The sequence below is a fragment of the Solea solea genome, chromosome 12, assembly GCF_958295425.1.
Source record: "Solea solea chromosome 12, fSolSol10.1, whole genome shotgun sequence".
In the NCBI taxonomy this organism is placed as follows: Eukaryota; Metazoa; Chordata; class Actinopteri; order Pleuronectiformes; family Soleidae; genus Solea; species Solea solea.
Window position 1 is genome coordinate 4,438,107 of NC_081145.1, and position 27,993 is coordinate 4,466,099.

Consider the following 27,993-nt stretch of genomic DNA (forward strand, 5'->3'; position numbering starts at 1 on the left):
CAGCTGTTCTCAGTTGCACTGTGTGCCTTGCTGCTGTGGGGACAGACCAGAGCCGTACTAATCCAGACCAATGTTAAGTAGAGAGAGAGAGAGAGAAAGAGAGAGTGGCAGATAAGTAAACAGAGTCAGTGCAGATTTTGCTCAGTGGATTATCATCTGAAACAAACTGGACCTGTTTCTGTAGCTGAAGGTAGAGACTCAGCGTTGTTGTGGATTGCAGTTCAGACAGAGCGTCATGCTGGTTAGAAACCGGGGCAGAAAACTATGGCAGATGAACCCCGATCCTCTCATGCGTCGTATCATTTAGCATGGTGAAGACCTCAGTTTGGTTCAGTATACCTTGGACTTGTGGACTGGTGTGGGAGACTCACTTGCATTGACATTGACCCATAACCCCCAACTCTTACTTTACAGGTTCTGTCTCCCCTGAAGTTGGACTCTAATTTTAGCTTTTGACCCCTGGAACAGGAAAGGGACGTTCAGTTTCGCAGGGGGTGATACCTGGTGAGAACCAGTCTGGACTGCTGACCCCCCCCTCGTCATTTTTTCATAGTAATCACCAGACAACAGGAACAGCATTTGTTCTGCTGCCCTGGAGCTGTACATTTAAAGCACCCATCTGGACATTCTTGCCCCAAGACATGGGCTTTCACTGGGGCAGCGTTGGGCTGCTGGTTGGCATGGTTCTACTCAGTGTGGAGGGAAGTGGAGCCCAACAGACCCAGACCAAGAACAACGTCCCAAGACTAAAACTTTTCTACAAAGGTGAGTTCCTTGTATAATTCAAATGTTTACAGATATCATACAGTCGTATGGTTTGATCATAATTTGAAGCTGCAGTTGTGCCGATGAAGTGATTAAAGGTTGAGATCCTGTGTCCTCTGGGGAAAAGAGCTCCTTCTGCTCTCTTTACCTGTAAAAATACCAGCTAAGAAAAACCGTGGTGACACAAATAAATCAATTCTTTACAAGGCTCGTCAAGCTTCATGGCTTATTAGCTAGCTGTGTGGTTCTGCTTGTGTTACAGTTAGATTAATATCTTGTGGCTAGGATTTCAGTCAGAGAAACATGGTTCATTTGCGGAAATTAAAATCCCTTGCAGACATCTGCGTAAAGTTTCAATTTAAAGTTAATGCACATAACTCTTATCTATAAATTTGATTTAGCTGATGAAAAAATATGTTATTATGATGGAACGCTCTGTACTGGTTCACGACATTGATCAACTGAGGCAAATTATTCATATACTCAGTTATTTTATAAGGAGAGCAGTTAAATGGGATTGAACGAAGTGAAAAGAGTCGTCCTCCTGTCCCATGGTTTATCACAGATGTGTGTCACTGATGGACTGTGTCTTCCTGCCTCTCTGTCCCTCTCTGATGAAGAGCCGTTGTCAGTTTTGTGATGAAAAGTGATGCCAGACAAAGACTCCCTGGCAGTTTAGTATCATTTATCCCTCTCTCCCTTTGTTTTTTCCTTCCCCCCCCGGATCATTTTTACATTCTGGTCTTTCCTGCACTGTTATATTCAGGATGAATGGAACAGGTCTGTTATAGCAGATGGCTCTCCCTAAGAGAAATGTCTCTCGCTCAGCACTCGGAGATCCATAATTATACACACAAGCATACTCATGCACACACGCACACACACACATGGCCATCTGTAGGTAGCTAATGATACCTGTGAGCATTAGCGATGCTGTTAGTCTGGGGAAACACACCCATTCAGTGATATCTCTGTTATGAGTGGAGCTTCCAGGAAACAGCCTTGCTAGTCTTGGTTATTTGGCTTCCAACATCACATTTAATATTTCCATTAGGCCTAATTTGCATTTTGGCCGGCGGGGACAATATTTGGCACTCTCCCTGGCTGAGAAGTTCCATTGCCAGAGGACTGGTGAGCAGGTATAATGTTCATGCCTGCAACTGGCCAGACACATTATCCTCATAAATTTGTAGATTTTCATTAAATCCAGGCTCCATTAAGCAAGTGACACAGGATTATTGCATTGTGAATCATTTATATCGTCATATAAATGATTTATTATCCCTCTGACAGGTGAGTCTGACTTAGATTTAGTCACAAAGAGAAGGGAATCAGAGCAGACGACCCACAGAATGTAGTTCTTAGGCAGCTTGAGAAGCTGTGGAATCTTGGGGAGGGAAATTGTGATCCGTGACACATGGGACTATGAGGTGAAAGAACTCTGACCCTTACAGGTCACTGGGAATACTCGATACTTGGAAAATCCATGTGTGTCCACAGTGTCCTTGTGGGTGTATTCCGCCCACTTTCACGTGTTTTTAAGTCCATCTGAACAGAGCAGTGAAGTGCATGAACCAGAGCGGCAGCCCTCGTCATTGAACACACTTAAGCGTACATACCATCTTCCCTTTACACACACACACACACACGCGCTTACACACATGGGCTCACGCACACAGGCACATCTCCAGCCTTCTCCCTTAACCCCAGGAGACATCTTTGAAAGTGAGGGCCGAGGGGCAGAAGGGCAGTGGAGGAGGGGGGAGGGGAAGGATAACACTGATACCCCATGGCTGCATAAACATGAGCTGAGGTCCAACTGTATCAACAACTAAGTGACTGGGTGATAATGAGATAGTGGGGGACCATGCATTTACAGTGTAGAGCGGAACTTGGAATGGAGTCCTTTCACATTTGGGCAAATAATTGATCCGTGATAAACACGTCCTTTGCGCAGCGGATTTACAGGACATTGGAAAGAAAAATCGAATTATTGTGTCTGTTGGGAGTAAATGTACATGTTCATGTTCAACTGGACTCAAAACTGGCCTATAGGTGCTCTACATACAGTATGTTCCACAGTTCCCTCCCTTGGGCTTTGACTGATCAATAATAGAAGAAGCTGGTACACAGAGGGAGATAAACATAGACAGGTGCATATTTGGACTGATGAGGAGACGAGAATATATCCCGCTGAAGTTCATGCTCGGGACTAACTCGGCGTCAGCTACAGTTGTTTTGGTCAACTTTAAGACGTCTGATACTAACAAGCTGAAAAAGCACATATTGAGTCAGACACACTTCATTCAATAAACCGATTTCCCGCTCGTGCTTGTATCCTGGGACAAGGACCAGTCGTTCGATTACATGGCTTTAAGTTTCCATGCACAGTTAAATTGAGCCTCTCGTGTAGCTCGACTTAGCATGGGCACGTATCCACTGATCACAGTGTGACAGTCAACCAGCATCCACCCTGACACTAAATCAGAATCTAAATGGAGCTCAGCCGTCATTAATTTGATCATTTCCACCTGGGATTTTCTCACAATCCCCAAAATTGATGGGTATACAAAGAGATCCATTTGGTTTCTATGCGTTTATGGACCACAACATGTCCAAGTTGATAACCACCCAGAGAGGAGGAGAGAGATGGTACTTTGTTTTATTGGATGTGGGTGTGCTGCAGAGGTACACCTTCTCTCTGACCTGTCCACCCCTTTTTCTGAGCAGAGCCAGAGGCATGCACACAAACTGCACATTCTTGAAAACCAAGACAGGAAAAGTGGAGAACAGCCAAGAATTAAAAATAAAAAGTACAGAAGATCCTTCGGTTTTCCTCTTTCCAAATACTTTTTCTATCGTCGTCACACATACAGCTGCTTTTGTTTTTCTGTTAATCTTGTTTTCATCGTGAAGTGAAAAGACTTTAAATCATAGTTGGAGGATGGAGAAGTTCTCTTTAAGACCTTTAATCCATAAGAACGTTAAGAATCCTCAGAGTGGAGTTGGGTTTCCTGGGGTGTGTACAGTATACATTTTGAATGGCCATGGAGTGGTTTCCCATAAACTCGGAGAGCTGGATGTTTGCGTTTCTCAAATTCCGAATAGTGCGCTCCCCTCCCTTTTTTTTCCCTGTCGTGGAACTGAGAGTAATTTCTGTGGTCATTACAAATCTGTAGCTGCAAGTGAGGAGACTCTTTTTTTCACGTCCACTGGCTCACAGATTTGTCACGTATAGGGCTGGAACTCAAACTAACGATTATAATTTCATTCAAATTCAATTAATGTTTCCCAGACCTTAAAATGATGATGTTCTTGTTTTGTACATTAACCAGTTTTAATGATTTATTTGATACATGGAGCAAAAACACAGAAAATATTCACATTTAAGAAGCCGAACATTAAGAAATTTAGAAACGGCTTAATCGCTTATCAAAGTAGTACTTTAACTGATTAATCACTGCAGCCCTTTTTCTATTGTAGATTCACAACCACAACTGTGGAAGCTGGTGGAGATCCAAATATAATAATATAATATAAAAACTATGTTGGTCCATGTCACATTTTGCATGATGTGTACCAAATGTCCAAAAATATGAAATTGGACAGTAAAGGAAACCGTTTTTTTTTTGCCTAAGAAAATAATCCGAGCAGCGTTTGATTGACAGTAAACAAATTACTTGAGTCATAAAGTATTTTCCCTCAGGCTTGAGTGAATCAGTGACAGAACACACAGTGATACAGTGTGTTTTGTCAGTGTGCAATCTCACACTCAGTCATGTGAAGCAAGAATGCCAGTGAAGCTGCTGAACCAGGGCTGAGCATCGCTGTTCCCATATGTACAGCACAAGCCTCACATAGGTTTTTGTACTGCTAAGATATGTTTGTGCTTTTTTTTCCCTTTTTCCTTCGAGAAGCACTTAGATTTCACTCTGTGTGCCCTCCAGTTGAGAAAGACAAAGAGAGAAAGAGAGAGAGAATGTAGGGTAAAAGAGTTTATTTTTATCAGACTCACAAGGGACTGTTGATTCTTTGCATCCGTTCCATCTGCCCCCTTACCTCTCTCGCCGTCTCTTCTCTTATTCCTACTTTTTGATGTCCTGCCTGTTCTGTCTCTCACACACATTTATGAAAACAAAAGACCATAGAGGGAACAGAACATGTGCAGAGAGACCAGTCTTGAGATCACTTTTTGAAGGTCTTGTTTTAGTCTAGGAATATTCAAATCCCAGTTTGAATGAGGGCCTTTCTGTGTGAAGTTTGCATATGGGTTTTCTCCAGGTACTCCAGTTTCCTCCAACAGTCCAAAAGCATGCAGAAAAGCATGTTAATCTGGACACTAGATTAACCGGACATGTAAATATAAGTGCGAATGGTTGTTAGTCTTTCGTCTTCTTTTGCTTTTCCATTGGGTTCAGTACCTGGTGCTTTTTTTAGTGCCTGCTTTGGTGAGGTTCTGAGCGAGCTGAGCTGATACTAAAATGTGACGTCAACAGACTGCCGGCCACTGATTGGTCAGAGAGTGTCGTCACTGGAAGAGTCATGAACTGTAGGTCAGTTAAAAAAACTAAAAACTCTTGAAAACATGTGTTCATCTCATTTCTAAATGTCATTTCTCTGTGTATATAGCCTGGGTCTTGTTGGTTTACTCTATGTTTATGACTTGGCCTCAGCCAGTGTGGTCTTCACCACAACACAAGTGAAGAGACAGCGTAAGAGAAAGTTGGCAAAGAACACCTGGTAAAAAAGTGACATTTACGGGATTCTTGACAAGCTGACATCAAAAAAACCACGGCCGGGCAGCAGCTGCCACCTGTTCCAGGCCACACATGGACTCTTCCACCTGTTTGTCCCTCTGCCTGTGTGAAAGTGTCTGTATCTGTTGGATTACAGATTTAGATCTGTGTGGCTCTGTATCACAGCAGTGTTTTAAACTTAAGCATTATTAGTATGAAACTTCGCATTGGACCTCATAATAATTATGTAATGTTTTTACAAGGGAGGGGAAAAAAAGAGCTCCATACACACCTGTTATCCTTAACCACCAGTTCCAACATGTATGGGCCCCCACCTCCGTCCAGGCCTGGAAACATCCTGTTTCTTTCCAATAACACACATAACAACATGCTCCATAAAAACACAGTGCACACACACACACACACACACACACCATACCATAGAGTATATGTCTCTGGGTGATTAGCTTTTCATAACTAGCCTATGCAGTAGTCTCTGTTGAATGGCTTGTTGTCATGGACACTTCTTCCATAGGCAATCCTCAACAACCACATGTGTGTGTGTGTGTGTGTGTCACTGTCTAATTACATTAAGATTAAGAACATACAAACATACAGAATATTCCCTGTCTTCCAAGACTCATGTGTATCGGTTGTGTGTATAAATACCTTGCTGGCTGTTCAGTAGAGGGGTATCTGTTTGTCTCGCAGGTATGTGGGCGGAGTTAATTAACACAACTGGGAGCACCTGGAGTCTCGCTGTTGTGCTTAAGACCTGACAGTCACACTCTTCCACTATTCACTTCCTGTCTGACCGTAACTGTATGTTCATATTAATTTAGTGTTGTTTAAATATTATTTATTGAAATCTTTTGTCTTAAAAGTGAGGATATGACTTGTAAAGTTGGGGTCACTTAATGGTGGACCCCACTTCACATCCGGACTCAAAACCATTGACATAAATCATTGATAACTGCAATGTTTTGATGGAGCATTTGTATTTTAACTGGCACAGTTTTTCTAGCGTTCATGAATTGGAGCCACACACTTCATGACAAGCACTCAACCAGTTTCACGTCTCTGAATCCATTATTTTTCTCAAAAAAAAATGTATTGTGAAATGTTTGCAGGACTGAGTGTGATCAGCTGCAAAACAAATCTTAATATTATTTAAATATACTGAACAATATATTGGACTTAACCACTTGAACAACTATAACACTTAAGTTAAATTTTCTCTATAGACTTCTGGGGCTTTGAATTGACAACCTCTGATGTAGAGGATAACTCTCCATCTCGTATCTCTCTCTCTCTCTCTCCATCTCCTTCTTTCTCTCCCACACTCAAACGCAGACTTAGTGCAGGTGAGAATGTCAGAGGTAGCAGGCGGGTGTTACTGTGCTGTCAGTGAAGGGCTTACAGTGGGTCCACTAATGATTGATCACCATGGCTACGGGGGAGCATAAATCTGGGTCACAGCTTTGGACGAGGCAGAATACAATTTTACTGCTACTTTTCACGACCTTGAGCTTTCACGACAGCGGCAGTTACGAGGATGCAGCCGATGATGTCTGAATTCATTCAAGTGGTAAAATGGACAACAAATGTGGAATTATTAAGTGTGAAATGATTAGGTGTATTTAATAAATTCTGACTATGTCTTATGTCTTAACCAGCTTTTTGGTTTGGAAGGATTTCCTCCAGACTAAAAATCTCTTTGTGTGGAGTAGATCTGTTCTTTACAACTTCAAAAATACTTTGAATCCCTGTGGACTTATTAAATCAGGTGTATGTTCATGTTCTAAGAAGACTTTGGAGTGGAACTCACGGAGCCCGAGGGCTGGGTCACACAGCCACATGAGTTTATTTTTTGATTTTACTTTTAATCTCCTCCCATCAGCAAGGCACAGGAAACTAAACCACAAAGGCAATAACAACAAAGACAGGGTGTCAACCGAACGTACATTATTATTCTGTGCGTCTGCGGCACTGTGAGAAAGACACACTGTTTTTCCAAGTGAACAACCATACATGAAAATAATGACGTGTTTTTTTAAATAGGCCCAGAAGATCCTGTCCTTGTTCTTTCCCCATCCGCAGCTGACTGTTTTAAATTTGTCAAATATCTGCTTTTCATTGATTTCACCACATTTTGTATTTCATGCTTTCTATTTGTGGCTCTGGTTACTTTCATGAACTCGAACAAACCAAGTACATCATTAATACAAATATTGAAGTGATTTACTTGCTGATAAAAGTAATTCAATTCTTGATTAAATAAATGAGTATTTCTGTCGTGAAAACGTTTTTATTCTGTGATGTTTTTATTTTCTGGCAAACAGTGAAGACTGAATTGTCCACTTCCACATTTTCCTTAAAGTCTAAACCAGTATATATGGGTATCTATTTATGATATTTATTAATCTGTGTGCAAATCCGTGTGCAAGCCCACTTTTTTTTTTTTCAAAATCAGGCAGAGTTAGCTTCAGGAGAGGGGGGTTAGTTATCCTTTAAAAAGCTTGAAGTTTGAAGACACTTGTCTTATCTCTTATAGCTTTTTAACTAATGCTATTAAGGCCACCTATGGTGGGAATTCATAATATGAATATTACATTTTTATGTACACATTAAATGTTTTTAAACCTTAAAGTAACAGAGTTTTACCATGAGTTTTGGGCAACTTTTAAATTATTTTTAATCTTAAATGTTTATGAATAAGTAAGTACCATCTCATCTCCACTGTTCTTTTGTTTTCTCTTGTCTTCTTACTCTCTCGGGTTCTGACACACTTCAGAGCGAGGGGCATTCTGCCTGCTAAAACATTCACAAGCTCTTGTTGTTATTTGCTCGTTGAGAAAGATTGAGAGAAAGAGAAGAGCAAAGGAACCAGTTTCCAAAAACTGTGCGACCGTTTGCACTGGGAGGGAATCGTCATGTGATTAGACTGTGTGTGTGTGTGTGTGGGTGAGAACAAAATGTGACAAGGACAAAGTATGTGTGTGTGTGTGTGTGTGTTGCTGCATGTTATTCAAAAAGTGTTATCATATATCATATGATGTCATAGTAGTAATGTCACCTTTAAAGGCTGTAAACGACTTGACAGACTGTTGCATCATTACATTGCAAAACTGTAACTTTTATGTTATAAAGCAGTGTTTCCAACCACTTTTTGAGCAACTATCACAACCAAATTCACAGTTTATGCATAATATAAATGTTCTGAGTATTTTTACTGTTATTTCTGTAACACATAGTATTATTTTGAAGAGGTTCCAAGACATATGTTTGATAAATGTTATTTTAAACAAATAGACATAAATCTTAAGTTAAAGGCTGGAAGAAAATTCTGCAAATTTAGTTTGTGACACTCAATATGATCTTAATGTGGGTCTCACAATTACAAAACACAACAAATAACACATTTATTTTTACAAAATTAAGTTTTCTGATTAAAAAATATTTAATATTTATACATCATTTCTATTTAAATCTGAATCTAAATGAGTTCACTCTCATGATGCAAAAAGGTTGGCGAAACAGACCATGGAAGTCCAATAATGCCATTTTCACTTAAGCAATTTTTGTATAATGTGTCAAAATTAAACTCCTTATATTTTATCCACATGATAAAAACAAGCATATAAATGTGTCCACTACAATAGGCTGCTGGCTGAGCTGATTTCTACAGATTGGTATCAGCCATAAAACAATCGATAGTGGTAAAACTCCAGTCTTGACAAAGTCTCTGGGCATGACTGCTTAAGAATAATACACCTCTATTATAAAAATAGGAGTAGATCAATATGACACACAGTTATATATGCATATATGTATACATATCCATGTTCTTCAAGGTCACTTCTTGCAGACAGTTTGAATATTGGCTTCAGTCCAGTCTGATCTTGGCAGCTTTTCTTCACTACCTCTTAGTTGTATGGCTTGGTCATGGTGTACAAATTCCAAACCTGGGAGCAATTTGGGGAGGAGAAGCTCCATTAATGCAAAATTAAAAGGATAAAAAAAATGTCACAAAGGAAAGGGCACGAACACAAGCATCCAAGTAAAAGGGCATGACTCATTCATGTTGTTTAATTCATCCACTTTACCCTTGAGGCATCGTGAACAAATCATGAAATACACATTTTGTACCACGTTAGATCTGAGCAGACAGAATGCAGAGGTCAACCTGTGGTCACAGAAATTCTAAGTGGTTGGCAATGTTGAATTATTTTTCTAAAAGTAAAAAAAAAATCTGTCAAATGAAATAAAATTGAAATCAACCTGAAGGCTTTTCCACAGCTTCCATGGTGTGATTTTCATGAAGTGACTATTAAATCATCAATCTTTTCTTTCCATTTTTCCCCTGCAGACATGCTGGAGTCAAACAACCTTGTGACATTCGAAGGCCTGGCCAACAGTTCGTCTTACCACACCTTCCTGTTGGATGAGGAGAAAGGAAGACTTATAGTTGGAGCCAAGGACCACATCTTCTCTTTTAACCTCCTCAATATCAGCAAAGACTACGCACAGGTAAAATTAAAAAGTTTGATTTCCAGTCTGTCTGTTTGGTTTCATCCCTTTACTGGCTGCGAGTCTGTTTGTGTTTCTGAGCATGAATCTCCATCCATGATGTCAGTCAGAGGTTCAAGTATCTCGGGACGTTCTTTTTCTGTTTCTACAGAAAAGTGCGTCATGAATATTTCAAACCAGGGCTGTCGCACACAATCACATGCTGTACCAGGCACGTTAGTTGCTCTCTGCACACCTGGATGAATAATGAAGTAAACTGATGGATTACAAATTGCACCGTGGCTCCCATATCAACAAATGCATGCACACAAGCTGTAGCTGTGTCAGCTAACTCTGTAACTGTAAATTTGATTCTAGGAGTCAGTGATTCTGCTCTTGATATGTACAGGAAATGTGTCTGTGTTGCAGATTCCTTGGCCAGCTTCTCCCACCAGAAGGGATGAGTGCAAGTGGGCAGGAAAAGATCTCGCGGTAAGCGTTAAAACCATCTGTCTTGCAAATGAGGGGTTGTCCCCTTGCCCCCTGCTCCCACACAGTAGGTGTGTGTATATTTTCCATATAGAAGATGCCTTGATATGTAGCCTACCACCATACAATTCAGAGGAGATAATGGTAATAATATACAATATGATACAATTGTATTTGATACAGTACAACAGAATACACATATTTGCGAAAGGTAAACATTCATTGTCAATTAAAATAAGAATAAGCTGAGAAGCTAGCTGCTGGTTGCTGAGAAGCTAAGAATCTAGTTGATAGTTGCTAAGAAGCTGAGAGGCTAGCTGATAGTTGCTAAGAAGCTAAGAGACTAGCTGATAGTTGCTAAGAAGCTAGCTGATAGCTGCTAAGAAGCTGAGAGGCTAGCTGATAGTTGCTGAGAAGCTAAGAGGCTAGCTGATAGTTGCTTAGAAGCTAAGGGACTAGCTGATAGTTGCTAAGAAGCTAGCTGATAGCTGCTAAGAAGCTGAGAGGCTAGCTGATAGTTGCTAAGAAGCTAAGAGACTAGCTGATAGTTGCTAAGAAGCTGAGAGGCTAGCTGATAGTTGCTGAGAAGCTAAGAGGCTAGCTGATAGTTGCTAAGAAGCTAGCTGCAAGTTAGCAAGAAGTTGTGGAGCTTAGAGGTTAGTTGGTAATGTAAGTGCTCTTGTGAGACTCATTATGCGAATGTTACTAGCTATGCTCGCAAACACAGCTAGTCTTGTGAGAGATGGAAGCCAGTCTAGAGTGTAAAGAAGTGGTGAAGAAGCAACAGTAGCTTCATTAAAATGAATCATTACATTATCAGACCGACGGTTCATAGTTTATTTATGAATACAGTGGTCTACATATTAGTGTATTTGTATCTTTATACGCTAGTTACTAACACATTTGTAAATGTCTGTTTTCTATGTTGATGACAATGCAACAATTTTGCAGGTCACATTTTACACTTGTCACAATAGGATTACACCGGACATATCCACTCCCTATATATGGCATTTTAATCATAGACTTGAAGAGATTTGTCTTTATGTTTTGGCGTGTTTATATCAGTGTGTTTACATAGCAAATCCGTCACATGGACAACACATCACGTAGCTCTCCATAGGTCCGATTATAATCTCGGGGCCAAGATTGAGACCATCATATGACCTCAATCACTTATCGAGCCACTGGATACTCAGTACAAATCATATACCATATACCATATACCAGCACTGCATGAGTAATTATCTCCTACAGTATTCAGCCAGCATAGTATTAATTGAAGTAGTTTTTTTTTCCTTGCTTCACTTTGTGATTCAGCAGGATTACTGTAGTAGTAAATTATTTTTTTTTAAATTAAAAAAGACTGTTGTCTCTATTATACTCGATTAACTGGCTATTTTAGTTTTCAATGACATTAATATTTTTTATACTATATATACATTTTACATTCTGACACAATCTATTACAGTTGTGACAATGACAAAGAAAGACAATGACAAAATATTTTGTTTATATAATATTTCCTTAAACTCCCAAAGCTACTTAAGACTACTAAATGTAATGAAAGTACAAAGGGAACTTTGTTTTTTTCAGCAACTTTTCACTCTTATTAGTCGTATAAGTCACCATTTCTATGATGCATGCCCTAGTAACTTTCTGAATATGGGAGAACCAAGAACCAACTATTTAATTCAACCTCAAGTTAAAACGACATGTGAAAAATGTTTTGTTTGGCATTAAGAGCTTGGCTTATGACAAGCCAAGCATCACATCTCTCCATATCTGAGCAAGTGCAGTTTTAGGGCAGCTTGTGTGGTTGACACACTGTGTAAACACACTGAAAGGTTGTCTCTTTTCTTTAAAAGCTGTTTTTATGGATTCTATCTTCAGTAGTGCCTACAGGCTAAAATATAAAATCATGGCAATATTTATGCATTAGTTCCCTGACTAGGCATTGGCCAGTACAGGGCATGCTCTCTTGCTCTTCTGTATGGCTAAGTTGAAGTTCTTTGTGTGTTTTCTGTAAACATTGTAGGATTGCATTAATGCAGTTCCCGGAGGGCCAGTCTTTCTTTCAATGCAGTTGGTGGAGAGTGAGAATTAAAGGGACTTGTAGAGAGATAGGGAGTGAATCTGCTGATGCCCCTTATGTCATGGAAACAGACACTTGTGGGCATGATGCAGAAAAGGAAAGAGTGAGCTGTGTGTAAAAGGTTTCAATTCAATTCAATTTTATTTGTATAGCGCCAAATCACAACATACATTATCTGAAGGAACTAACATTATTGAGAGCAGAGAAACACAACAATTCACACAATGAGCAAGCACTAGGCATCAGTGAAGAAATGTCTGACAGAACCAGACTCAAAGATGTGCAGCCATCTGCCTCAACTGGTTGCGGTGTGTGTCAACACACAAAGGATCAGTGTTTCTCTGAATATTCTACACATTGACAAGGTACCACAGACAAAACCAACAGATATATGATTGAGCTGATACAATATTCACGATCAATATTGGTCAGATAATGATCAAAAAAGAAAATCATGAAATGCAAGACAATCCAAAACCCCTTGTTGTCATAAAATGCTCCACTGAGCACAAACGTGTGCCACCAAAGTCATGCAACCCACATGTAAGAGAGAAATGCACACAGCAGTCATCGTATGAGCTATTTGGACATATTTTAGAATAAAAGAAGGGAAAAATAGCTAAACATATGATTACTATTACTATCTTCTATCAGTATTGATCGTTTGGTAAACACTGATAAACATTTTCAAACATTTCGGACATTTTACGGACCAAAAAAGTACTTTAATAATTTGAGAAAATAATAAATAATAAAAAATAATCATCAGTTGCAGTCTTACTTTGAGTATCTGAATATCTATACAGCATTTGGTTAAACAATTCAATGACACACACGAAAAATAATTGAATCAGTAGCAAATGTATTATAGCATATGTAGTTTTCTTGAAGTTCTAGAACTAAAGAGGCCTCTTGGAGGAGTAAAACGCAAATCCATTACAATCAATTCAATGTTTTTGGTTTACACAATGTTAGCAAAAATCTAATTATTGTGTTAGTCTGACAAAAACTGGACTTTTAAAATACTAGATTGACAGCCACACTAATACACCCAGATAATGTAGCTGAGAGACAAATGACTTCCACATGTGTACGTTCCACAGCTCCCATCCCTGGGTTTTGACTCTGAAATAAAATAAAAAGCTGCTACACAGCAGAAATTGAGTTTATGCTCAAAGAATTATACACTTTGAAGTCAATGGATTGAAGAAAGACAGATAATGGTGCTCGACATGGTACCAACTAGCCATCAGCTTAAGTTTTTTTGGTCAACCGGGAAACACCTGTAACCGACAAGCTGAAAAGTCACATATCGCCACCTAGTGTACAGAGGCATCCACACTTCATTCATTAAATTGTGGACTGGGGCAAGAACAGTAGCCCAATTAATGTCATAGTTGAGCTACGTCGCTCAACTCAACAGTACATGGAAACGTACTTGTTAGTATTAGGCCATACCCTGTATTTACAGCACTGTAACAATGTTTGCAATTATCTTTCACATAAAACCCAGGAGAGACAGCTGCTTAAATGACAATAGAAGCTTAAACAAACAAAGAGCGATTCCGACTTAAAGCTTGTGTTGTTTTTCCTGTTTTAATGAGGAAATAGGCTTTTTTGGCAATGTATTAAAATGTTTACATCTTATTGAAACATGGTTTTGCATAAAGTGTAAGTCTCTCGCCCTGATTCATATGTTCTCTGTCTCTGCTTCTTCAGAGGGAGTGCTCAAATTTCATCAAGGTGCTGCAACCATTCAATCAGACGCACATCTACGCGTGTGGAACAGGAGCTTTCCACCCGGTGTGTTCTTACCTGGAGGTGGGCAAGAAACCAGAGGTATGGCCACATCTCTGTTACTTCCTCTACTTGCTGACATTATGACATCTTTTAAATGATGTTTTCACCCAACCTGCACTGTTTTCAGGGGACGACATGACCCCATTTATCCTGTCTTATCTTATCTTAACCTTGCATAATATGGGGGGTTATTGGCATGCTGAGCAGCCTTGGCAGACGTTTCTGTTCTCAAAGTGCTTTCTCTGGTTAAAAACTGTACTAAGTTCAAGCCTGTAAACATAGTTGAAACCATGTCTAATTGGGTGTGACTGCATTCTCATCCTAATAAATGATTTGCTAAGCATAAAAAAAATAGTTTCATTCAGCAAATTGCAATAGAAAATGAAACACAGGCTTTCATAATCTGGAGGATTTCCAATTCATCACTTTAATATGAAACTGATGTGTGGGTAAAGCATTACATTTCATTGTCTGGCTTTAAAAAACATAAGTAGTTCCTTTTTTATAAGACTGTTATTTACAGGCAATTAGAAGCAGGAAATATCTCTGGGAAAAGCTACTTACTTACTCACTGTATATATAGATCAAAACACAGAAACCCAATCCATCTAATGGCTTGATGCATGTTGAGGTCAACAAGTCATAAGTGAGTGATGATGAGATTTATTCATTTCATTCCCCATCCTTCTCTGTTACACTATGTGCTGATGGGAGCATGATTGTAAACATCTGCTGTGCTCTCACAAACTCGCGCAGACTTTTCCTTGTGCTTATTAAATGTACTGGTATTTAACCAGAAATTGAATGATATCTATTGTTTTTTTTTTTTTTGATCTGCTTGTTAAAACATTTTGATTCATTCTAACATTGTTTAGACCAACGTTTTAAATTCAATTTTCTGTCAGAAAGCTAAATTTCACAAAATCTCCCCACAATGTAAATGTGTTGATTGCAAAATGGTTCTCCCAAAGAAACATTTTCATTTGATGGAGCTCACAAGGCTCTCTTTTGCTCCACATCCAGGACAGTGTGTTCAGACTGGAGCCTCATGTAGAAAATGGTCGGGGGAAGAGTCCATATGATCCCAAGCTGCTGACTGCATCCATGCTAATTGGTGAGTTTATGACCAGATGCACCACTCTGTGTGCAAGGTCACATAAAAACCTGGAAGTCAGGAAAACACCCTTTGCTTTGCTCTTTGAATTTAGCTGCCATCTATTGTAAGGTATAAATTAAATGTGAATAACAGCACAGTGCAATCCTGTCAGTCATTACAAGATAAATCTGCTCTGTAGTTTGTATTTACACACTGGGAACCCCCTCATTGACAGCGCTTTAAACTCTATTTCAATCTGGATGCATCTCTTTCAAAGTGCCGGGTGTGTGCTGCAGATAAGGCTTTGTTGTTTTCTCCACACTAAGTCCTCATTTTCTGCCAAATAAAGCAGGGACCATGTGAACATGTCTTTCCTTTTTACCCCAATCATCACCAGTCACATTGTGTTGTATGCCACCGTTTAACCTAGCAGATGGTTATTTTCTAGCCCGTCTCCCCTGATCTTTTCTCCTACTCCCACCAGTATTATTATGTACTCCCCCATATCACACCCCTGTCCCATCCCTCCTCGTCTGTCTATCCAGCCATTCATTCTTCCCTCGCCTTTCCCTCTCAGCCCTGCCCACTGTGGTAATGTCAATTTCACACTCCTGATGTTCCTCACATCTGTCTCTGCATGTGTTCTCTCAGGATTCAAAGTCTACCTGCATCAATAAGCCCCTGAACAATACAACTCCAGACTGCGACACCCACGTCACTCTCCACAGACTGTTTTCCCATCTTGTTGTACTATGCTTACACTGTTCATTCCTTATATTCTCAGATGGGGAACTTTATGCCGGAACATCAGCTGACTTCATGGGGCGGGACTTTGCCATTTTCCGCACTCTCGGCAAGCATCACCCAATCAGAACGGAGCAGCATGACTCTCGGTGGCTAAATGGTAAAAACATCACAGATATTAAAATTGCCCTTTTAAGTCTCACGTTTGTTTTTACTGGACTTGAGCTCAGTTTTAAAAATACTTTGGACATTGGATCCTCATGGAGAGCTGCACATGTGTCTGCTAAGAGTTTTCTTATTTGCAATCTATCCATAGTTTGCCACTGAGCAGAAAAAATAAGCTGGAACACATCTTATGCAGATGACACTCAGCTGTACTTGTGTATATGCCAAAAAACAAAAAAACTCTGCAACCTGACAACCCTGCAGCGCTTTGTATAAGACTTGACCAAAACATCCGCACTACTATATTTTTATGTGAAAACAGCATTTTCTGAAAAAAATAATCAGTGTTCAGACAAGTTGTTTGGTTAGTCTCTGAGAGTGTTAAGAAACTGTTTCAAGACCGAAGCAAGTTTTAATAGGTTTTTGTTTTTTATAATTGTATTCCCAGCCAGAGAGGCAGCAGTGTTTTCCAACATATTCCTGGGAATTTATAATGCCTGAGTAATGTGTGTGGCAGTTTTTAGAAACCAAAATCGAGTCCTAGCTAAATCGTGCTTGCACAGTGTACTCTTGTCTGTATTTTATGTTAATGTCGGAATACACATTTTATATTTTCAAACATAAATGTATGCATTTATGTCTTCAAATCATAATTAATAAATGTTTAACCCTGGCTTTAGCCAAAGAGCTAACTTGGCTGTTGCTAACTAACTCTACAGGGTGAATCTCACAAGACAATGTCTAACGTCATGTATTTACTGTACATATTAAATTAACTACCAGGTTAATTTGCTATGGGATACTGTCTTATGTTTACTTTGAGCTTCTTGGAGTTTGGAAATGCATCTACTGTGCTAAAATGAAAAACTTTCCTTTGACTTACTTTCTCTTGATTTAATCTGTTTCTGCAGATCCCAGGTTTGTCGGCATTCATCAGGTTCCCGAGAGCGACAACCCAGAAGACGATAAAATCTACCTGTTCTTCAGAGAGAATGCCATGGATGGAGAGCATGCTGGGAAGGCCACTCACGCTCGCATCGGACAGATATGCAAAGTAAATACACACACACTCGCTGCCATATGGACATTATGTGAAATAGTGTCTGCATCTGAGTGGCTTTGATAATGGCAGCTTTCAGGCACTGTTATCTGTGATTATTTTTAGCCTAGAGAAGAGTGGGCTTCGTTGTGCTCAGTACAATCGCCCCTGAAGACGGAAACCTGACAGAAGTTCTAAATGTCACTGGAACCCGAGAGTGAAAGATTCTGTCAATGGCACTGCGATCCTAATGCCAGGCTTTGGCACCGACTGGGGTCTGCTACAGCCTCCAGCTCCTGGGGATATATGCTAAATCACTGGCCTTGTACTTGTTTCCCTGTTCCAAAACCCTTTCTAACTCACTGAGCCCAAATCCGCCAAACCCACCAGTGAATGAACCTCAGCCTTCCACTTTACGTAGCTAACGTATCTTGCTTCCTTAAAAACAGCCCCAATACCCAGAATGTCAAGAATCTGCTGTCCTCATCACAAGACAACCCATCTATTATGTAGGATGTGGTATTCATTTGGTCCTTCGCCATTTGAGACACATTATAATTTGCTGCCATAAATCAACACCAAGTGGGATACTTTTTTTATGAGCCAGCGTTTTGCGCTTCTGTGTTTGTGCGCTGTGGTCTGGAAGACAAACATGACGCTGTGAGGCACACAGACAAATCATACCACGTCTACACCATAGTACATTTTGTCATTGTTCTCACAAGATCCAAAATGACCTTTATCAATTTAAGGGGATTTGCATCTTAAAGAAGTGCATATAGACTGAGATTATTCATAGATTCACATGCGGTGTCTCTTGTCTACACAAATACATTATTTTCACTATAAACATGTGCACAAAGGAGCTGTGATACAGATGTGTTGTAGTGTAAAATGTCCACATCACACTGAGTGGACATTTTGCAATTGTTTTGAGTGCAGCAAGAGCTTTCAGTGCATCTACCCGATACCCGAGGCAAAGAAGTAGGTCAAACTGGTCTTTATCCACTCTGAATGAGTTTTGAACCTCTCATCATCCAGAGGAAGCCTGGATGAAGCCTCATTTGGTGAATGAGGAGATGCTTTTTTTTTCTCCCCACACAACAAACAGCAAAGCTGGGTTGAGGAATAAGTGATACTGTAATCTATTGCCTTTGTTTTGTTTTGTTTTTTTGTTTAATACATGTCTTAATTCAGGGAAGCTGCTGCAACTTCAGGCATCTTAGCAGCTCACAGGTTTTGGTTGATTAATAATTTACGTTAATTAAATTTTTTTGTTTAATTAACTTAATCGCACCATAATAAGCAAATAGGCTGTTTTTTCATCTGTTGTTCCTGGACAGATGGTCATCCTATAACAATAAGTTCAAACAGTCATTTGCTATATGTGAACAGCCTCTCCAGTCAAATATATTATCCAGTGATTTTGACCAGTATTGAAATTGAGCTTTATATTTAGTAGTTGTAGCTGAAAGTCTGTATCCTCTTCAACAGAACGACTTAGGAGGCCACAGGAGTCTGGTGAATAAGTGGACAACCTTCCTGAAAGCTCGACTCATTTGCTCTGTGCCTGGCAGTAATGGAATCGACACCCACTTTGATGAACTGCGTAAGTGACGGCTTCAGCACCTTAAAGATGAAATGCTGTCTTCTCTGTGGAGAACATATGTGTAATGTGCCACAATGTGCCGTGTCTTTGGGTGTTTCAGAGGATGTTTTCCTCATGAGCACAAAGGATCCCAAGAGCCCAATCATCTATGCAGCTTTTACCACTTCCAGGTAAATGGGTGACATTGAAACATAATTGCTGATTGTATGATCTGTATTTTGCTCTAGGGCCTAATTTTTTTTCTTTTTCACTCCGTTTGCTCTTCAGCAACATTTTCAAAGGTTCAGCTGTATGTATGTACAGCATGACTGACATCAGGAGAGTGTTTCTGGGTCCGTATGCTCACAGAGATGGACCTAACTATCAGTGGGTGCCCTTCCAGGGACGTGTTCCCTACCCACGGCCTGGAACAGTGAGTAGTATGGTTTTAACCTTTCTCCAGTGTTAATTAATGCCTTCCTTATTCTCTGTGTATTTTAACAGCATTATTTCCAACGGGTCGTCTGTCAACTGGAAGGTTGTGGGTTAGTTTCCCAGCTCTGCTAGTCTACATGCCGATGTGTTCTTGGGAAAGACAATTAACCTCATAGTGTGGAAGATGAAGCCAGGTCTTGAGGCAATAAGATGACAAACTGGTAGCCTGGGTGAACCCTGCTGAATGTGCCAGTGATTTGGTTTCGCTCTGGTACGGACTCTGTTTTGGAAACTACAGAATCGGCCAATAAAAACAGGGAACCGATCACAAACAGGCCCCCCCCCCCAGCTGACTTTTGATTGGACTCTTGCTTGCATTTTAACTTGCCCCCAGGTCATAGTCCTTAGACGGCCTTACTAGATAGCCAACGCTCTTAGAAAACTACAACAGGCACATTTCTTGATATGTTTTCGTTGTTCTACATACATTATCTGGATCATTGGTCTGATTGGTTGTAGATCTGTCCAATTCCATACAGAGGCCTTTTCATCTACAGCCGTTGGTCATGCCTCTTTGAAGTGGGAGGTGACTACATCCTTTCCAAACCCATAGTCAATCTCAAATGAGATTGAGATGTAGTCTGGGATTAGCCAGGCTAAGACACTGGAGGAGAGTTAATTAGAATGATAAGTGTGGAATGTACTGGAATTTTGCTGATTTTCCTTTGCGTTTCAGTGTAAATGATGTATATTAAAAAAAATCATCTCCACAGTGTCCAAGCAAGACTTTTGGAGGTTTTGATACAACTAAGGACCTTCCAGATGAAGTTGTAACCTTTGCCAGAAGCCATCCAGCCATGTTCAACCCTGTCTACCCCATAAACAATCGACCGATCATCATCAAAACAGACGTCGACTACCAGTTCACCCAGATAGTGGTGGACAAAGTAGAAGCAGAAGACGGCCAATACGATGTCATGTTCATAGGCACAGGTATGCACACACTCAGCCATTCTGTAAACTCTAATATTGCTGATGAGTTGACATTAACTCTTCCATTGTGTGCTAGACATGGGGACAGTTCTGAAAGTGGTGTCCGTCCCCAGAGGCTCCTGGCATGACCTGGAAGAAGTCCTGTTGGAAGAAATGACTGTCTTTAGAGTAAGCTATTCTCTCATGACATGCTTAACTCAACGTGCCAGACTCAAGGATGACTGACAATCGTTACATTTCGTCTAATCAGTCACGTTTTATTTGCTACAGGAGCCAACAGCCATTACAGCCATGGAACTTTCAGCTAAACAGGTATTGATCATAGTTCTTATTACTCATGTTATCGATACATTAAAGGTACAGTGTGAGATAAATACAAATAACTAGTGACAGCTAAAGTTGAGACTGCAGAATGCACAAACGCAACAAACCCAAATGCCTTAAGGAAGTACAGTGGCCTTCACATACCTGATAAGATAAGAAACACTATTTCACAACTATCTACTCTTCCACACTCTACCTTTTCCTCATTTGTCTTCATTGGTGGAGCCACTCTTCTTCATTTGCATGATAAAGTGCTGAAAATGTGAATGGCGTGTTTATACAGGCTGCCGTAGAGACATGAAGAGACACAAGATGGCAGCCTCTGTAAAGCAAGGCCAAGTACATTTCAACAAAAATCTTATTCAAAGGCAATTATACACTTATAAAAACCTACTTGTATGCAGTATATTCAATGTCTGCCAACAAACCATCCAAAATGTTAAACACTGGACGGGTAAATCCTATCTAAATTGGCATTTACGTGTCTAGATAAGTCTGGTGCAGTAGATTCAAACCTGGAAATATGACATGATGAAGATTATATCTGTTAAACCTGTGTCCCAGAGAGTGAACAGTTTATTCGTTCATCCATTCACTTTGTGACACACCTTGCTGCAGGCCCCGAAAGAACAAAGACACCTTTGTGTTTACGTTTTAAACGCTGTGAGATGAGCCAATGTTTTGTCGCACAAAGATCTCAATTGTTGCCTTTTCAGACCAACAATTAGCACATCAACTAAAAATGTAGGGAGAGCCCAAGCTCGTCAGTAAAGAAAACAGGTAGGAGGGTTCTGGAACACCTGTAGTAAGATGGTCTGTCCACATTCCTAAATTTTGCTGTTGTTTAATCAGCCAAACACAGGTGTGATACTTAAATTACAATGGCAAACAACTGAAGCTTGGAAGACACTGAATGACTCTTTCCTTTCCTTCTCTAACCTCTAACACAGCAACAACTGTACCTGGGCTCGGACATTGGCGTTTCCCAGATGCCTTTGCATCGGTGTGAGGTTTATGGGAAGGCCTGTGCTGAATGCTGCCTGGCAAGGGACCCTTACTGTGCATGGGATGGCACCATGTGCTCCAGATACTTTCCCATGGCCAAGAGGTACTCAATACATGCCGTCCTGCTATTGTGTTTCACGAGCAGCTTAACACCTTGTTCAGTATGAATAGTCAGCCACGTTGAAATATGATACTTTTATTTATTCCTTTTGATTTATTGTATTTTACTGTATCCTTACTGTACTGTACAAAAGAGGATATAAGTCAGTGACCCATACCATTTACTGCACACAGTCTAAAAACATTGTAATGCATCGGTGTCAAGGTTTCGGAAAACACAGGAACACAGAGCTGCACTTTTACTTGCTGTTGGAGTTTGTTAATACACCGACATAACTGCCCCACAGTCTGTTTTATTTTTTATAAACATTGAACCCATTTGGTAAAAGTTTGTTTCTCAGAGAGAGGTGAAGAAAGTGTCTGCTCCAGGCAGCAGCAGCGGAGGATATCACATAATGACAGGAGCCGACGAGGCAACAGTCATGGACTGTTAGACTATTAATATTATATACATTAAGTGTCCATTGACAATTTGTATAAAAGTGCTACATTTCTTATTGTCCACATCAGCATATCTGACTTAAACAACTGTCTAGATTTTAACATAGACCCTTGTTTTTCTGGTCAAGACATTTTTGAGAGGGGTAGTGAGGCTTTTACGTTTGTTTGTGTTTTATTTGACCCACGGGTGCAGCTAGCTGTTTTTGAGTTACTCTGCTGCCAATCCGGGTGTTTAAGTCCCATTAGCTGTGTTATTGATCAAAACACCAAACCAGAAATGTACTAAACTGTTGCATACCATACCTTTAGGCATGTACAGGCATCACATACAGTAGCCAGTTAAACAGTTCATTTAGCACATCTGATGTGATCAGGTACAGACACTAACTTGTGCTTTCATAAAATAAAATAAATGATAATTTCACTTGACACAGATGAACAGACAGATTTAAACATGCCAAATGTACAACATGTGTTCTTCTTGTTTAAGAACTATTTTTGTTTAAGCTATAGTTTACACTGAGGCCAAACTAGATTATGTGGAAGGGGTTTCATTTCAGATGTGCAGTTAGACTGTGATTCAGTGCTGGAGTTGGAGCTGAAGCGCACTTACACATAGTGCAGGCTTTGTATAGTTGCCAAAACCAGCCGCAGGCATGGGGTCATATTTCTACCAGAAAGCTAGAAATATAACCTCATTTGTTTACTGTAAATGAGAATTCATGTTAGAAATGTCTGGAGGCTGTCTGGGTGAACCAGGGGTGAGGTAGGTGTTAGAGGTCTGGTAGCTATGTGGTTGTAGTGGACTGATCTGGTGATGTGTTCATGTTTCTGTGTGTGTGTGTGTGTGTGTGTGGAGCCTCCCACTCTCACAGCAGCTCCACGGTGCATATTGATTTGAATGTTAGCTGCAGAGTATCTTATTCTTGCTCTTTGTTTTACTCCAGAGTCTGACATTGAAAAATAAGGCAACCACAGGAAACTCTTATCTCCGATTACAAGCACATAGAACAATGTGAAGTTACCGGTTTGCTTTGGAGTCTCCAAGGTTTCTGCACTTCTGACTGTTTATAGAAAATATCCTGAGGGTTTTTTTGGTTTTGTTTGTGAAACTTTGTCTCCTTTGCATCTGAAACCCAGAGAAATGACAGGCCCGAGTGATTGATTAGATTTGAATTCCACTCTCGTAAACACACCCTGTAATTAGAGCTTTTCTTAAATGCTGAGTGGCTGCCCATAGTTTGCTGCTGTTGGTTTATCTATTTGAATTGGCCCACACAGTGGCTGCACATCCACACCACAGTTTAAATAAACTCTCCCCCACACACACACACACACAGAGGACATTACATTGACTTACATTCACTTCCTGCTCCGACTTGCCTCTTGTCCCATAATGTGACTGTGTAAACAGATTTAGGTCTGCACGACATGAGTAATACCTGGAACACACGCACACACATGCACATATACATCTGCTGAGTCATGACAGTGTTTGTATTTCTGTTTCTGCAGGAGAACGAGGAGACAAGACATCAGGAACGGAGACCCACTCACGCAATGCTCTGATCTGCAACACCATGGTACAGAAAAAAACTAAACATTATCAATCCCATTTTTCATTTTGCACGGCTAGGGCAAATATAAAATGACACATCTCGCCTTATTATCTCTTACTTCACATCCCATCCCATGAGATAATAACTTCCAAGCAAACAATGAATAAGTAAATCAAATATTTTAATAATGAATTATTTATTTATTTCTCGTCTGTGTTGGGTTTAATGCAAATATTGTCACATTTCCATGTGATAAAACGAAGAAGATAATTAAAACTCAGCATGTCATAATAGGGCTGGGCAATGTGGTGATATTTTATCCATGTCGTGACATGAGATGAGATATGGTCTAATAGTTGTGGCATTTATTAAAATAGTGTCATTTTTATCTCATCAAATTAAAGCAAAGATTGATTAAAATGCATAGACTCAACATAACATATCGTTCTAAGCCTGATTATTTGTGTGACAGCACAATTTGACCATAATTATAGGGAATTTCATTGTCTCGTGCAGGTGACCATATATGTTATTACATTAAAAAGCCAAAGAAATACACCAGATATCATAAAATATAGATAACAATTGTATTTTAAATATGGAAGATCCATTTTAAATGACTGGAATAGAGTTTTCTTACTGTATTTTATTTAATTTCAGAGCAACGTAGTATCACGGTCCCATGAGAAGCATGAAGCTACACAACAAAATGAGTGTTTTGTTATCATGATTTTCTTGCATTGAAATTCGTTTGAAAGAAATCAGGATCCAGCTGAGTGTGTGTGGTGTGTGGTGTCTCTGTGTGTTTTATGTGTTTCTGGTGGTGATGATTGGTCGTTGTTGGTCCGTGTGGAGATTATAATTAACATGGTCAGAATTCCTTCAGGCCTCCTCCCTGTCGCCAGTCCCTTCACTCCACTGCCCTGTTTATGGGCTCAATCCAAAAACAGTTGTCTGACTGCAGTCTAATACGACATCGTTCTTTCTAAATTGCACATTTAATTATACATTTATTTCCCGTAATTTGAAAAGTAGAGAGAATCTGGAGTCGAAATCCATTGAAAGTTTAGCTGGAATAGTTTAAACCCCATAAAAATGCTTTTGATTGTACTTTTTTTTTGTCAAAAATCCCAGACTTAGCGCCCCGTGAAGAAAAAGATTCAGGTTTTTTTCTCTTCTTCTTGATGAGGAGATAATGATATATTCCAGTGAAATGTGAATTGTTGGATTTACCACAGTACATAAGAGAGTGAATATTATAAATAAGAGATAGAAATGTGGATCCTTCACATTTTAGTTGCAGCAAATTCCCTTTACTGATATTGAAAATTACACATAAACAATTTTATGAGACTAATTTGTCATTTTTTTTTCAGATGAACTCAGTGGGCAGACGACTCTCCAGGATAAAACTGTGTATGGTGTGGAGAACAGCAGCACTTTTCTGGAATGCAGTCCTAAGTCCCAGAGGGCCATGACGCACTGGCAGTATCAGCGTTCCACTGAGGACCGCAAACACGAGGTCAGTTCTACCTCCACAAACACATTAACTGCCATATTTTTTTTACATAAAATGACTTGGCTGCAGTCTGTCTGCATAAATAATGGAGTTATATAAAGAAGACATTCCTTTATTATTTACACAGACTCGACTTAAGTCAGCTTGAGTGACAGAGTGGTGTCTGATTGGCTAATTTATTCATGCTGTCATTGTGAGGTCGTGACATACCTGATACTTGTTCAATATTAAGGCATAATAATTAACATAGACGTCTCTTGAAATTATAAATGACATAAATAATAAGTTATTAAATTATTAAATTGATTGTCAAACTGCACAACGACCTAGTTACTTTAGGGCCACCGTAGATATTTAATACCATAATTGACTTATTTGAAATACATTTCTATAATTAAATCAATCATGAGTCGGAGCTCATAAGGTTTTTGGGGAAACGCGAAAAAAAAAGGAGCTTATTTTGAAATAATAAATCTAATTTTATCTCTGTTTCCTCCAAAGTTTCCCTCACTTCCAATGTAATCTCTTCATAGATCCAGTCAGAGGAGCGTTTCATCCACACAGAGCAGGGCCTGCTAATCCGCACGCTGACCAAGAGGGATTCAGGCATCTATCTGTGCCAGGCGGTGGAGCACGGCTTCATGCAGACACTTTTGAAGGTGACTTTAGAGGTCATCAGTACCGAGCGCCTGGAGGATTTGCTGCACCACGACGAAGAGGCCACGGCTGCCGCCGCTGCTGCTGTCCCCACCCTGGACTTTTCCTCCCCCCGAGACTCTCCAAACCACAAGCTATGGTACAGAGACTTCCTGTCTTTGGTGAATCACCCGACTCTAAACACCGTGGACGATTTCTGCGAGCAAGTGTGGAAAAGGGAGAGGAAGCACAGGAGGCAGAAAGCTCACCTGGTGCAGCAAGGACAAATACACCACCATCAGCAGCAACGGCAACAACAACAACAACAGCAGCAGCAGCAGCAGCAGCAGCAGAAGGTTCTGCTGAACCCGCACACGCACATGCACGCTCACGGGCTGGCAGCCAAGTGGAAACACCTGCAGGAGAGGCAAAAGGGCCGCAACCGCAGGACCCATGAACTGGAGAGGGCCCCCCGCAGCGTCTGACCTATATAAACATTACATTTTAACACCCAGAAACATGAAACCACACCCACTCCTCATTCTCTAGCTCAGTTTTTCTTCCTCATACTACACGGACTTCTTCCACAAAAGACTGGATGGGAAAAGTGAAACTGGAAAATGGGGTAATACCTCCCTGATGTGCTGGCCTTGCGTGGGCAGCCATGTTTATGGTATGGCCTTTGCAGGGGACTGCGAGGAAACGGGATGTTACTGCATATCACAGCAGCGCATTATTATCTCAGCTGCAGAAGGACAGTGAAGTCCAACCAGCACAAGAGCTGGGTACATAACTGTAAATCCACCCTGAGGTGGCTGTGTCGATGGCATCGTCTCATGGCATGCTAGTTAGGTGTTTTTTTTGTCAGCGTGAAACTAAATCAATACCTAAAAATACCTGATTATTCCTTTTTTTTCTACTTCTCAAATATGAGTACAATGGAAAGGGAATGTTTCTAGAGTGGAATTAAAGATTATTGAAAGCACAAGTTGGGATATTTGGTAACTTAGCAACCAATCAGTCAATGTGAGAGACATAATTGCCCGAGTGCTGCAAGAAATGGAACAGTCACCATTTGTTTGATGAATATTATGTAGCTAAAATGTGTCAATGCTGTATTCTGTGACGTCTCCTCAAACTAAAGGGAATGGTTTGCAATGGCCGTGTGTCTTTACATTGTTTCCCCTCCAAGTCCTTCCTGAAATCATCTGTAAACAGAGAGATTTTCCACACGAGGATGGTTTTGTGCTTCGTCTTTTTTCTTTCGTCAGATTCCTTCTCATCAGATACGGACTGTGCTTTTACAGAGATGTCGGTGCACAAAAAAAAAAAAGATTTCACAATGCTCTGTACACACTTTGTCTCCACTACATGTGTATTTATTATTCTACAATGATGTACATTGTGAAAATATTAGTTTCTTTTCTTTTTTTTTGCATTATTATTGATTTTCTGGCAATGTATGATTTGATTTGCAGGACCAATCGCTTTAAATAACTGTATTATCACAAATAATTCAGTAGACTGGAAAGTATACATATGCATATATATATATATATATATCAATATTGGTCGATATTACATGCATTGCATAGGAAATGCACTGAGCAATAATCACGTATCCATATATTTTCCCTACATTGCCTCGTATCCATATTTCACACACAGTCTTACTGTACATACCATAAAAACATCTGGATATGAAAATCCACAATTATACCACACACACACACACAAAACTAGAATGTAGCTGTGAACATTATGTAAATAGAAAATGTCTAATGTGATGACACTGTGTACTAGTGCATGTGAATACGATTGTAGTGTTTTGCTATAGCTCTACTAGTCTGATGTTGTCATTGTTATCCTGTTATTTCCTGACGTGTTTCAACATGTTCACCATTTCAGAGATGTAAATATAACTATGAATTCTCA

General features: G+C 40.0%; 1 protein-coding gene across 1 annotated transcript; it reads left to right on the top strand.

Annotated features, from left to right (window-relative positions):
* sema3ab (sema domain, immunoglobulin domain (Ig), short basic domain, secreted, (semaphorin) 3Ab) lies at window positions 1-27,993 on the top strand. Its single transcript, XM_058645659.1, has 17 exons — window positions 1-765; window positions 9,871-10,031; window positions 10,440-10,502; window positions 14,314-14,433; window positions 15,418-15,508; window positions 16,275-16,394; window positions 17,311-17,453; window positions 18,933-19,047; window positions 19,148-19,217; window positions 19,315-19,459; window positions 20,235-20,454; window positions 20,531-20,622; window positions 20,725-20,766; window positions 21,729-21,886; window positions 23,860-23,927; window positions 25,280-25,425; window positions 25,956-27,993. The coding sequence occupies exons 1-17, from the start codon at window positions 642-644 to the stop codon at window positions 26,541-26,543; spliced, it is 2,466 nt and encodes an 821-aa protein (XP_058501642.1). The 5' UTR covers window positions 1-641; the 3' UTR covers window positions 26,544-27,993.